Source organism: Cervus elaphus, chromosome 1 (genome assembly GCF_910594005.1).
Source record: "Cervus elaphus chromosome 1, mCerEla1.1, whole genome shotgun sequence".
Taxonomy (NCBI): domain Eukaryota; kingdom Metazoa; phylum Chordata; class Mammalia; order Artiodactyla; family Cervidae; genus Cervus; species Cervus elaphus.
In genome coordinates, this window is record NC_057815.1 from 20,401,490 (window position 1) to 20,416,656 (window position 15,167).

The 15,167-nt window shown below is 36.8% G+C and overlaps 1 protein-coding gene across 3 annotated transcripts in view; it reads right to left on the reverse strand.

Moving 5' to 3' along the window:
- Window positions 1-15,167, reverse strand: part of DYNC2H1 (dynein cytoplasmic 2 heavy chain 1) — a 395,598-nt gene that overhangs the window by 253,598 nt on the left and 126,833 nt on the right. For all 3 annotated transcript variants that reach the window (XM_043892886.1, XM_043892813.1, XM_043892970.1), the window contains 3 exons: window positions 9,654-9,738; window positions 8,303-8,457; window positions 6,640-6,777 (listed from right to left, as the gene is read on the reverse strand). In XM_043892886.1, the coding sequence (XP_043748821.1) occupies window positions 6,640-6,777; window positions 8,303-8,457; window positions 9,654-9,738 (378 nt within the window). The remainder of the gene's footprint in view (window positions 1-6,639; window positions 6,778-8,302; window positions 8,458-9,653; window positions 9,739-15,167) is intronic.

Here is a 15,167-nt window from a genome sequence, read left to right on the forward strand (position 1 = left end):
TCAAACGCACCAACATTCAAATTATAGGGGTCCCAGAAGAAGAAGAGAAAAACAAAGGGTATGAGAAAATTCTTGAAGAGATGATAGTTGAAAATTTCCCCAATATGCAAAAGGAAACAGTCAATCAAGTCCCAGAGGCACAAAGAGTCACACACATGATAAACCCAAGGAGAAACACAACAAGACACATATTAATCAAACTAACAAAGACTAAACACAAAAAAAGAATATTAAAAGCAGCAAGGGAAAAGCAACGAGTAACGTACAAGGGAAACCCCATACGCTTAAAAGCTGAATGTTCAGCAGAAACTCTGCAGGCCAAAAGGAATGGCAGGATATACTTAAAGTACTGAAAGTGAAAAATCTACAACCAAGATCACTGTACCCGGCAAGGATCTCATTCAAAATTGATGGAGAAATAAAAAGCTTTTCAGACAAGCAAAAGTTAAGAGAATTCAGTACCAACAAACCAGCTTTGCAACAAATATTAAAGGGACATATGTAGTCCAGAAATATACAAGAAGAAAAAGATCTACAAAAACAAACTTCAGACAATAAAGAAACTGGCAGCAGGAACATATATATCAGTCGACTTAAATGTAAACTGTTTAAATGCTCCAACCAAAAGACACAGACTGGCTGAAAGGATAAAAAAACAAGACCCATATACACACTGTCTTCAGAAAACCCACTTCAAACTTAAAGATACATATAGACTGAAAGTGAGAGGAGGGGAAAATATATTCCATGCAAATGGGAAGCAAAACAAAGCTGGAGTAGCAATCTTCATATCAGACAAAAGAGACCTTAAAATAAAGAAGATTACAAAATACATAATGATCAAGGGATCAATCCAGGAGGAAGACATAGCAATTGTAAATATCTATGCACCCAACATAGGAGCACCTCAATACATAATACAAACACTAACAGACATAAAAGAAGAAAAACAACAGTAACACAATAATAGTAGGAGACTTTAACACCACTCACATCAATGGACAGACCATCAAAACAGAAAATTAATAAGGAAACACAAGTCTTAAATGTTACATTAGACAAAATGAATCTCATTGATATCTTCAGGACATTCCATCCAAATGCAGAAGAAAACACCTTCTTCTCAAGTGCACATAGAATATTCTCCAGGATAGACCATATCATGGGTCACAGATCAAACCTCAGTAAATTTAAGAAAACTGAAATCATATCAAGCATATTCTCCTACCACAACACTGTAAGACTAGATATTAATTACAAGAAAAAGAAAAACTGTAAGAAACACAAAGACATGGAGATTAAACAACACATTTATAAATAACCAACAGGTTACTGAAGAAATCAAAAGGAAAATTAAAAAATTTCTAAAACAAATGACAATGAAAACACAACTCAAAACCTATGGGATGCAGCAAAATATTTCTAAGAAGGAAGTTTATAGCAATACAATCCTACTTCAAGAGACAAGAAAAACATTGAATAGACAATCTAACTTTACACCTAAAACAACTGGAAAAACAAGGACCGAAAAAAAAAAAATGAGTAGGAGTGAAATCATAAAGATCCGAGCAGAAATAAATGAAAAAGAAATGAAAGAAACAATAGTAAAGATTCATAAAACTAAAAGCTGGTTCTTTGAGAAGATAAAATTGACAAACATTTAGACAGACTCATCAAGAAAAAGAGAGAAGAATCAACAAAATTAGAAATGAAAAAGGAGAGGTTACAACAGACAATGCAGAAATACATAGGATTATAAGAGACTATTAAGAACAAATATATGGCAATAAAATGGATAGATTCTTAGAAAATTTTCAATCTTCCCAGACTGAACCAGAAAGAAACAGAAACTATGAACAACCCAATTACAAGCACTGAAATCGAAGCTGTGATCAAATATCTCTCAAAAGACAAAAGCCCAGATAGATGGCTTCACAGGTGAATTCTATCAAACATTTAGAGAAGCGCTAATGCCTATTCTTCTAAAACTCTTTGAAAAAACTGCAGAGGAAGGAACACTTCTGAACTCATTCTATGAGGCCACCATCACCCTGATACCAAAACCAGACAAAGACAACAGAGAAAAAGAAAACTGCAGGCCAATATCACTGGTGAACAGAGATGCAAAAATCCTCAACAAAAGTTTAGCAAACAGAATTCAGCAACACATCAAAAAGCTCATACACCAAGCTGGGTTTATTCCAGGGATGCAAGGACTCCAATATACGCAAATCAATCAGTGTGATACACCATATTAAATTGAATGATAAAAACCATATGATAAAAAAAAAAAAAACCATATAATAATCTCAACAGATGCAGAAAAAGCCTTTGACAAAATTCAGCACCCATTCATGATTAAAACTCTTCAAAAAAAAGGGCACAGAAGGAACCTACCTCAACATTGTAAAGGCCATATTTGCTAAGCCTAGAGCAAACATTATTCTCAATGGTGAAAAACTGAAAGCAGTTCCCCTAAGATCAGGAACAAGACAAGGGTGTCCACTTTCACTGCTGTTATTCAACACAGTTCTGGAAGTCCTAGCTACAGCAATAAGAGAAGAAAAAGAAATAAAAGGAAGCCAAATTGGAAAAGAAGTAAAGATCTCACTGTCTGAAGATAACATGATACTGTACAGAGAAAACCCTAAAGATACTATCAGAAAATTACTAGTGCTAATCAGTGAATTTCACAGTGTTTCTGGAAACAAAATCAATACTCAGAAATCACTTGCATTTCTACACACTAACAATGAAAAATCAGAAAAAGAAATTATGGAATCAATCTGATTTACCATTACAACAAAAGACAATATCCAGGAATAAACTTACCTAAAGAGATAAAAGAAATGTACACAGACAATTATAAGACACTAATGAAAGAAATCAAGGATGACAAGAACAGATGGAGAGATATTCCATGTTCCTGGGTAAGAAGAATCAATATTGTGAAAATGATTATGCTACCAAATGCTATCTACAGATTCAGTGCAATACCTATCAAATTACCAATGGGATTTTTCATAGTACTAGAACAAAAAAATTTCACATTTCATATGGAAACACAAAAGATCCTGAATAGCCAAAGAAATCTTGAGAAATAATGGAGCTGGAGAAGTCAACCTTCCTGACTTCAGATTATACTAAAAAGCTACATTCATCAAGACAGTATGGTACTGGCACAAAAACAGAAATATAGATCAATGGAACAAGACAGAAAGCCCAGAAATAAAACCATGCACCTATGGGTACCTTATTTTTGACAAAGGAGGCAAGAATATAAATGGGCAAAGACAGCCTCTTCAGTAAGTGGTGCTGGGAAACCTGGACAGCTACATGCAAAAGAATGAAAACAGAACACTTCCTGACACCATCAGTTCAATTCAGTCACTCAGTTGTGTCCAACTCTTTGTGACCCCATGAAACGCAGCATGCCAGGCCTCCCATTCCATCACCAACTCCCGTAGTCCACCCAAATCCATGTCCATTGAGTCGGTGATGCCATCCAACAGTCTCATTCTCTGTCATCCCCTTCTCCTCCTGCCCCCAATCTTTCCCAGCATTAGGGTCTTTTCAGATGAGTCAGCTGTTCACATCAGGTGGCCAAAGTACTGGAGTTTCAGCTTCAGCATCAGTTCTTCCAATGAACACCCAGGACTGATCTCCTTTAGGATGGACTGGTTGGATCTCCTTGCAGTCCAAGGGACTCTCAAGAGTCTTCTCCAACACCACAGTTCAAAAGCATCAATTCTTTGGCACTCAGCTTTCTTTATAGTCCAACTCTCACATCCATACATGACCACTGGAAAAACCAGAGCCTTGACTAGACAGACCTTTATTGATAAAGTAATGTCTCTGCTTTTTAACATGCTATCTAGGTTGGTCATAACTCTCCTTCCAAGGAGTAAGTGTCTTTTAATTTCATGGCTGCAATCACCATCTGCAGTGATTTTGGAGCCCAAAAAAATAAAGTATGCCACTGTTTCCACTGTTTCCACATCTATTTGCCATGAAGTGATGGGACCGGAATGCCATGATTTTAGTTTTCTGAATATTGAGCTTTAAGCCAACTTTTTCACTCTCCTCTTTCACTTTCATCAAGAGGCTCTTTAGTTCTTCTTCACCTTCTGCCATAAGGGTGGTGTCATCTGCATATCTGAGGTTATTGATATTTCTCCCAGCAATCTTGATTCCAGCTTGTGCTTTCTCCAGCCCAGCGTTTCTCATGATGTACTCTGCATATAAGTTAAACAAGCAGGGTGACAATATACAGCCTTGATGTACCCCTTTTCCTATTTGGAACCAGTCTGTTTTTCCATGTCCAGTTTTAACTGTTGCTTCCTGACCTGCATACAGGTTTCTCAAGACCATACACAAAGATAAACTCAAAATGGATTAAAGACCTAAATGTAAGACCAGAAACTGTAAAACTCTTAGAGGAAAACATAGGCAGAACACTCGATGACAGAAATCAAAGCAAGATCCTCCATGACCCACCTCCTAGAGTAATGGAAATAAAAACAAAAGTAAACAAGTGGGACATTGTCAGGAATCCTCTGGCCCTTATTAATTCCTGAATATTCAGGAATTAAGAGGAGAGCCATGCCTTTCGGGGGCTGAGGAATCCAGGCATTACCCTTGTTAGTTTCTCAATATGGTGATAAGTACCCTCTTCTCTAATAGGGATCACCTCGTGTTTTTTAAGTCTGGAATTTTAATCTTTATCTTTGCTGAGAATAACTACCTTATAAGACAGTATATGTGCACGCCATGTTGATTAAAACACCTTTGCTCCATCAGAGCTTTGGTCCCCGTGTCTGTCTGTCTTTCTTTCTTTCTCTCTCTCTATCTCTCTATTTCTGGCTGATTCCCTGGAGCACGGAAGCCAGCTGTGTAACCCAGGGAGTATTAGCCTCTTTCCTTCTTTCACTCTCTCATCGGACCACCAGGTTCTGGTCCATCAAAGGACCAACAGGACCTGATTAAATTTAAAAGCTTTTGCACAGCAAAGGAAACCATAAGCAAGGTGAAAAGACAACCCTCAGGCTGAGAGAAAATAATAGCAAATGAAACAACTGACAAAAGATTAATTTCCAAAATATATAAGCAGCTCATACAACTGAATACCAGAAAAACAAACAACCCAATCAAAAAGTGGGAAAAAGACCTAAACATATTTCTCCAAAGAAGACATACAGATGGCTAACAAACAAATGGAAAGACGTTCAACATGGCTTATTATTAGAGAAATACAAATCAAAGTTACAATGAGATATCACCTCACACCAGTCAGAATGGCCATCATCAACAAGTCTACAAACAATAAATGCTGGAGGGGGTGTGGAGAAAAGGGAACTCTCCTGCATTGTTGGTGGGAATGCAAATTGATACAGCCACTATGGAAGATGGTATGGAGATTTCTTAAAAAATCAGGAATAAAACCACCATGACCCAGCAATCCTACTCTGAGGCATACACCCTGAGGAAACCAAATTGAAAAAGACATATGTATCCCACTGTTCACTGCAGCACTATTTACAATAGCTAGAACATGGAAGCAACCTAGATCCCCTTCGAAAGATAATGCATAAAGAAGTTTTGGTACATACACACAATGGAATATTCAGCCATAAAAAGGAATGAGTTTTAGTCAGTTCTAACGAGGTGAATGAACCTAGAACCTATTATACAGAGTGAAGTGGGTCAGAAAAAGAAAGATGAATATCATATTCTAACACACATATACAAAATCTAGAGAAATGGTACTGCAGAATTTACTTACAGGGCAGCAATGGAGAAGCAGACATAAAGAATAGACTTGTGGGCATGGGGAGAGGGGAGGAGAGGGTGAGATGTATGGAGAGTAACATGGAAACGTACATTATCATATGTAAAATATATAGCCCACGGGAATTTGCTGTCTGGCTCAGAAAACTCAAACAGGGGCTGTGTATCAACCGGGAGGGAGTTGGGAGGGAGACGGGAGGGAGGTTCAAAAGGGGGAGGATATATGTATACCTATGGTTGATTCATGTTGAGGTTTGACAGAAAATAGCAGAATTCTGTAAAGTAATTATCATTCAATAAAAAAATTAATTAATTAAAAAAAAAGAATATCCTGGCAATAAAGAATGCAGAGAAATCTCCCTTGAGACGGTTCAACCAAAATAAAGGCAATGTAAAAAGAAGATACAATCAAAATATTAAAAATATCATGCAAGTACAAATAGAATGAATAAAGACATTTTATAAATCGTAAGAATATCAAAAACAGGCTTAAAGCCTGAAGGAAATAATATAAATAAAAATAAAAGAAAATATTAACTAACAGAGGGTAAACAAAAGCAGTTACAGACAAATCTACACCAATCAAAATGTTTATACTTTTGTATTTATAGGATTTAGCTAAATTAGTGCATGAACAACTGAGGAGAATATAGTTGTAATTTAAAACAATATGGGAAAAGAACACACTCTCTCCAAAAGTTCAAGTACACTACACCATCAGTCTACTCAATATAGACAAGCAATATTTTTTAAAATGCACTTAAGTAAAAAAGTTATTTTTCACACTGAACGATAATCAGGTATAAATGACCTTCCTATTGTTTGCATCTCTGTGCTTCCTCTAAATATTACCTGCATTGATACTGTGATCTCCTGAAGAGCAGCATCTGCTTCATCTTGCTTAGTTTTAAGTAATACACTTTGTTCTCCAGCTGTTCTGTTCAATTCAGCCACAAGTGCTTTAGCTTCATTTAGTTTAGAGACACCAGCCTACATTAATAGAAGAGACTTACAAAATTAAAAGAAAAGGAATTTTATATACATAGGATAAACAAAATCTATAATAATGAATCAAAAAAATATAAATGTGTACAAATACCACATCTGTAATTGAACTTGGGTTTTTTCTTATTGCTAATTATAACGATTTAGTCAACTGTTTACCCATTAAGATGTAGAAAAAGACTCCACAAAGGTTTTACAGAAAAACAGATCTTAAAGCATCACAGTAAAGCTGAATACATTAACATATATTAGATAGCTTAACCAGTAGGATTTTACTCAACTGCATTAGACAGGAAAGAAAACAGAAAAAAAAATCCTCAGTAAACCTTTCTAATTTTTCAGTCTCATTAATTGAACAAAAGGACCTCAGGGACCACTCTTTTTATACTGGACATGCCTTGGTTTTGTTTCTCCATTATCCAACTATTTTATAAGAGACTGCCTTACATAGGGTGCTGGTTAGCAATCACTCCGAATGCTTCGGCTATTCTTTGGGGGGCGGGGGGGGGGGGGGTGACCCTGGTCTGGCCATTATAACATTCCATTCCACTGTCCATCAATAATCCAAGGAATGAACATGAAAAATATTCTCTCTGTTCTTCAATACAATTGCATTTTTGTCACAAAATGAATCAGAAGATTTAGAAAGATAGCAATGGCAAAAAAAAGGGAATGTAAACAGTATTTATTGTACTTATTGAGTACCCAGTATAGAGAACAAGCATCATGCTGGTTCTTTACATTTGCATTTTATCTAATGTACACAACACATTGACCCAATAAAGCTATAACTCAGTAAATTTATTTACCTCAAATACAATAGAGAGCTAAATCAGGAAATTATCCCTTCAAAACATGTGCAGTTAGTGGCTTAATATAAATGAAAGTAAATCAGTAGAAAGAAGGATAAAGATGACTCTGTCAATTAATGTTCCTGGTTTCCTACCCTTACAAAGAGAAGCAAGAACTCTGGAGAGGGAATGCTCTCTCTGACAGAATCTGAGGCTAGCATTCTAATAGCACACTTGAGTTTAAACTCTACAATTACAGAAATACAAAAAAGAGTTCAAAATGTACAAAGTCAAGTGACATAAACAGTACAATAAAATATGCATAATAATGAAATTATATAATAAAATATAATTTTAAGAATATGCTTATAAAATATAATTATAAATATAAAGTTTATTATAAAATATAATATTACATATTATGTTTTAATTAATAATAGGCATTTCTGATTTCTAAAATAAGTTCATGTGAAAAAGACATTTAAAACCAGTACCATAAGCTATCCAAAGCACACAATAACATATGCAGCGAAGAAAACAAATAATTATTCAACCAAAAAAATACAAAACCATTACTATAATCTAGTGGGCAATATAGATAGGTGAGACAGCTTTCCAGGACATTTAATACAGTACAATATTTATTTACAGCATTGTGATTTACATAATCCTTGTCCCCTACATATAGATAAAATAATTTTAGATCACCAATAAGGTACCTGCAAATGACTTTGTCTTTTTAATAATTCTTCTTTCTTGCTGCTACTAATGGCAGAATACACACGTAAAAAGGTCATATATCGGCTTGGTGTAGCACCATATGCTTTACAAGACTCATGGATTAATAAAAATGATTTTAGAAAATCAGGATCAACTAGAAAGAGAAAAAAATGACAATGTAAGTATGGTCCATTAAGAATTAGAGAAAATAAACTTAACTATATCTTTTTCTACTCAATGAAATTATGAGATAATATATTTGCTTAAAGGTGAACAGGTATTCCTATGTATCCATTCATAGCTTCCATTTTTCTTATTAATTTGCATTATTTAATTTCAGTGGTCTCTATACTTCAACTGTATTTATCTCTCTTTCCCTGTATGCCTCCTGACAAGTTTTATTGCTGCAAGAAAGATAAATCTACAGTTTCTCATATCAATTAATTGGGACTAGGTAACATGTAGTCTAAAAGTAAGCTTACTCAAAGCTATACGACTGGAAAAGAGATACCAAACCAAATAACACCTATCCACTCGTATTTACATGGGAACAAACAGGGCTTCAAAAGCCAGAAAATTAAGAATAAGCTCTCGTTAGATTCAATATACACTCCCGTGCTCAGTCACTCAGACATGTCTAACTCTACAAACCCATGGACAGAGGAGCCTGGTGGGTTCCCGTCCATGGAATTTTCCAGGTAAGAATACTGGAGTGGGTTGCCATTTTCTCTCCAGGGAATCTTCCTGACCCAGGGATCAAACCCACATCACCTGCACTGGCAGGCGGATTCTTTATTACTTGAGCCACCTGGGAAGCTGATACATACGTGACCAAACACATTCTCTCTCTCTCATTGTCTCAACCGATTCCCCTCTGTATTCTCTACCCCAGTGAACAAAATCAACTTCCAGTAATTTTTTCCAAGCAGAATGTGAGAAATATTCTTGCATCCTTCTTCTTCCTCACATACAACAGCCACTAGATACCAAATCCTCTTTAGGTTACCTCCTCATACCGCCCAAGTCCATTCCTTCCTCTTAGATTAGGAGGCAACAGCCTTCTATACTGATCTATAGTAACCCTGTTTCTCTGAATACCAATCTGTTCCTGATACCTGAAAAAAAAACAGGTGGATGCAGAGACTTCTCTTTCTAAAACAAGACTCTGACTGCATCTCTAACAAAAACCTGTCAATTATCCCAGATCACTAACAAGTCAGAATCCAAATTCCTTCTGTAGCATGATATGGAAGGTTCTTCATTACCAACCCTGATTACCTTACGGCATTACAAAATGGCAATTATTTCATCAATAAAAGCCAGGTAAAATCAGTTTCATCAAAATACTACCTGATTTCTTTTTCTTTTCTTCTTTTCTTTTTTTGTCACTATAATTTTCTTCACCACCCATTTCACTGAGTAGCATTTCAGGTATCTAAAACAGGAAGAGTATCTCTTTAAACCTCAATTCAGTATGAAAAAAGTTTAGGTAAATCCAATATCAGAGGTAAAAAAAAAAATTAACACAACACATAAAAAGTATCAATTGGACTTTTCTTCTAGGATTCCTTCCAGAATAAGAAAAAAACAGTACATCAGTATTTAGAAAACATTTCCTAGTTGATACTTTGACACATATCAACCATTAATTGATTGGAAATTAACAGCACACAGGAAAAGCTTCAACATCTCACTTGAAAAATGATTAGACTTCATGAAATGAATAAAATCACTATGTTGATTGAAATAGAAAATAATCATTTAGAAATCACAAAGTAATAAAATCAAATGTTTTATTTGGTATCAAACTAATAAAATGCCTTCATGACATAAAGGAACAGGAAGGATTCTTAGCCTTCTTAAATAAGAAATAACTAAAAATAAATGAAAATAAGTTCATAATTGATAATTCTAAAAACTATCTATTAGCTAGTCATAGCAAGGTTTTTGCCACTATCACAAATAAGAAAATTAAGTCATGAACAGATATTAAACTATACAAAAAAAATTTTGTAAACCCTATTTCTGGGGGGAAAAAAATAAGTAGACCTCTAAAATTTTAAAATTAAGCCAAAACCTCCAACTTATTTCACCTTATACAGTTCACATTCCAAACAAGTACAAGTAATCCAGGTAATTAGGTCAAAAAATCATCTTTTTCTTCTCAGACTGAATAAAACGTTAAGACAGAAAATCTCTTAACTAGTAGAGAGTTTAAAAGTGCCATGATTCTTGAGCTAAAGAATTATTTTTTTTTCTCAAATACTTTCACTGATTTCTGAAAAAATACTGAAGCAACTGAGAGAAAGTTTTAAATATACACTTTTAAATCAATGGACATTTCTTTGAAAATCACTTTCTTTTTTTTCTTTTTTTTTTGCTTTATATCTTATTTTATTTTTTTTACTTTTTATTAGTTGGAGGCTAATTACTTCACAACATTTCAGTGGGTTTTGTCATACATTGATATGAATCAGCCATAGAGTTACACGCATTCCCCATCCCGATCCCCTCTCCCACCTCCCTCTCCACCCGATTCCTCTGGGTCTTCCCAGTGCACCAGGCCCGAGCACTTGTCTCATGCATCCCACCTGGGCTGGTGATCTGTTTCACCATAGATAATATACATGCTGTTCTTTCGAAACGAAGAATGGAACTGGAGGAATCAACCTGCCTGACTTCAGGCTCTACTACAAAACCACAGTCATCAAGACAGAATGGTACTGGCACAAAGACAGAAATATAGATCAATGGAACAAAATAGAAAGCCCAGAGATAAATCCACGAACCTATGGACAGCTCATCTTTGACAAAGGAGGCAAGGATATTCAATGGAAAAAAGACAACCTCTTTAACAAGTGGTGCTGGGAAAACTGGTCAACCACTTGCAAAAGAATGAAACTAGAACACTTTCTAACACCATACACAAAATAGACTCAAAATGGATTAAAGATCTAAATGTAAGACCAGAAACTATAAAACTCCTAGAGGAGAACATAGGCAAAACACTCTCCGACATAAATCACAGCAGGATCCTCTATGACCCACCTCCCAGAATACTGGAAATAAAAGCAAAACTAAACAAATGGGACCTAATGAAACTTAAAAGCTTTTGCACTACAAAGGAAACTATAAGTAAGGTGAAAAGACAGCCGTCAGATTGGGAGAAAATAATAGCAAATGAAGAAACAGACAAAGGATTAATCTCAAAAATATACAAGCAACTCCTGAAGCTCAATTCCAGAAAAATAAATGACCCAATCAAAAAATGGGTCAAAGAACTAAACAGACATTTCTCCAAAGAAAATCACTTTCTTTAAAATCCTCTATCCCTTACATTAGTTAGCTTGATTGTGGTAATCATTTCATAACGTAAAATATAAGAAAACAACACAAGGTACACCTTAGATACATTCAATTTTTATGTGTCAATTATACCTCAATAAAGCTGGAAGGGGTGGGAAAGAATCTATCCCTAAATAATATCCCACAGTAGGAAAGTTTTCCTGCCTGGTTTCAACCACATTCCACTTCACTTTTACTCTACCTCCCAGGAGATAAAAACAGCACTTTCTAAAGCGAGTTGAATGAGTATATTAACACTATTCATTCCTGCTAATACTGTGACCTCTCAATTCCTTGCATTCTTCTCTTTCTGTTATCTACCACCTTTTCCCAAGCCACTCTCCCCTACCACGTCATATGCTCACATCCTAATACCTTGTCATTAACAATAACTGCAATCATTTCACGATCTCACTTGCAAACACCCCCCTCTTCTATCACTACACTCTTGTCTTACCAGCTCATTCCTTTTGCAATGAAAATAATCCTCAGATTTCACCAAGACCTACAGTCTATTCAATCAATAATCTTTATACTGTCATTCACCATTTTCCTACCATAATTCCTCAGCTTCCTTGGCCTTCCCGTCAGTTCAGTTGCTCAGTTGTGTCTGACTCTTTGCGACCCCATGAATCGCAGCACGCCAGGCTTCCCTGTCCATCACCAACTTCCAGAGTTTACTCAAACTCATGTCCATTGAGTCGGTGATGCCATCCAACCATCTCATCCTCTGTCGTCCCCTTCTCCTCCCACCTTCAATCTTTCCCAGAATCAGGGTCCTTTCAAATGAGTCAGTTCTTTGCATCAGGTGGCCAAAGTATTGGAACTTCAGCTTTACCATCAGTCTTTCCAGTGAACATTCACGACTGATTTCCTTAAGGATGGACTGGTTGGATTTCCTTGCAGTCCAAGGGACTCTCAAGAGTCTTCTCCAACACCACAGTTCAAACACATCAATTTATCAGCACTCAGCTTTCTTTATACTCCAACTCTCACATCCATACATGACCAGTGGAAAAACCACAGCTTTGACTAGACGGAACTTTGTTGGCAAAGTAATGTCTCTGCTTTTTAATATGCTGTCTAGGTTGGTCACAGCTTTTCTTCCAAGGAGCAAGTGTTTTTTAATTTCATGCCTACAGTCACTACCTGCAGTGATTTTGGAGCTCAAGAAAATTAAGTCTTTTACTGTTTCCACTGTTTCCCTAAGTATTTGCCATGAAGTGATGAGACTGGAAGCCATGATCTTAGTTTTCTGAATATTGAGCTTTAAGTCAACTTTTTCACTCTCCTTTCACTTTCATTAAGAGGCTCTTTAGTTCTTCTTCAGTTTTTGCCATAAGGGGGGTGTCATCTGCATATCTGAGGTTATTGATATTTTCCTGGCAATCTTGATTCTAGCTTGTGCTTCATCCAGCGACATTTTGCATGATGTACTCTGCATATAAGTTAAATAAGCAGGGTGACAATATACAGCCTTGATGTACTCCTTTCCCATTTGGAACCAGTCTGCTGCTCAATGTCCGCTTCTACCTGTTGCTTTTTGACCTACATACAGATTTCTCAGGAGGCAGGTAAGGTGGTCTGGTATTCCCATCTCTTGAAGAATTTTCTACAGTTTGTTGTGGTCTACACAGTCAAAGGCTTTGGCATAATCAATAAAAAAGAAGTAGATGCTTTTTCTAGAATTCTGCTTTTTCTATAATCCAACAGATGTTGGCAATTTCATCTCTGGTCCTCTGCCTTTTGTAAATCCAGCTTGAACATCTGGAAGTTCTCAGTTCATGTACTGTTGAAGCCTCACTTGGAGAATTTTGAGCATTACTTTGCTAGCATGTGAGAGGAGTACAATTGTGCAGTAGTTTGAGCATTTTTTGGCACATACTCAACTAGCAAAGCCCCAAGCCTGCTTAAATGCAAGTCACCACTACTTCAGGTCTGTAACGCTGAGTGCACATGTGACTGGAGAAGAAGCACACAGCTACACTGACAGGCCTCAACGGAACTTTACAATCACTAGCCTCGTGTGAACCCGTAATGCTATCCAGCTGTTGCTATCATACTCCATTCTCCTAAGCCTTTCACTCCTTCCCTCTTCCAAAACACTATTCTGCACATCCTCTTACATCTCTTCAAGATTCCAAAATCTCTTCCCTCAACTTTTCTCTCAAGTGATTAATCTTAGTTCTGATTTCACTCAGAAAAAGAAACAACCAGAAGTGTCTAAAACTTCCCAATGCGACTCCTGCCCACCCGCTTGGACCCAGAGCCCTGTACTTGGCTTCCTTTCCTGTTGCTACAGATGACGCTTTCGTTCTCCAAGCAAAGTGAAGTGAGAGTCGCTCCACTGTGTCTGACTCTTGGCGACCCCATGGACTATACAGTCCGTGGAATTCTCCAGGCCAGAATACCGGAGTGGGTAGCCTCCTTTCTTCAGGGGATCTTCCCAATCCAGGGATTGATCCCAGGTCTCCTGCATTGCAGGCAGATTCTTTACCAGCTGAGCCACAGGGAAGCCCAAGCAAAGGCCTGTCCGTAATCCTTTCATCTGTGTAACAGACCTATATGCTGTCTAGACCCATGGACACTGCTCCAGCAATCCCCCCCCATTTCATATATAACGTATGTTTTTTTTTTCCTCTCTTGCATTCCCAATGGCATATGAGCATGCTCCAGTTTGTCCCATCTTAAAATTTTTTTTTAATTATTTTATTCCCACTTCCTGCAGTTACTGATCCATTTTTATCTTCCACTTTATAACAAAAGTCTTCAAAAGAGGTGACCCTATTCACTCTCCACTCTTCTCATTCTTTCTGAAATACATTTCAATACAGTATTTTTTTCCACTACTAACTGAAACTGCTTCATTAAAGTCACTAATGGACACAAGTTGCTAAACCCAATGATCAGTTTCCAGGCCTCATGGACTCAGTTCATCCTTCCTTGCTCCTTCGAATTGCTGTTTTCATTTAGCTCCTAAGCTTCACTTGTATTCACAACTCCTGTTTTCCTATTTTCGTAGCAGTTACTTCTCAGTATCCTTTGCTGGTTCCAGTTCATCTCAGCCTCTTAATGCTGAAAGTGCCCCAGGGGTCAGCCTTTGGATCTCTTCCCTTTCTGCTAATATTCACTCCTTTAGAAGTATTTGTTCTCAAAGCTTTAAAAGCCACTTAAACTCTGATAATTTCCACAATTTGCCTGTATGCCTGACCTTTTCCCCTGAACTTCTCAATCTTCCAACTCGGATGTCCGACACACCTCATATTTAATATATCTAAAAGTGAAGGCTTCATCTTCTCTTCTCAAAATGTTCCTCTCATAGTCTCCCCTCAACTGACAGGTATTCCAGTCTTTCCACGAGCTCAAGCCAACAGACTTTCCGGTATCCTCAACTCCTCACTTCCCCTAATAACTTACTACAATCTGTCAGCAAACCCCACATTTGTACTGCAAAACAGACCAGCATCTACCGGTTCTCACCCCCTCTACCACTATATCCTGAGAGCAAGTCATCCTTGT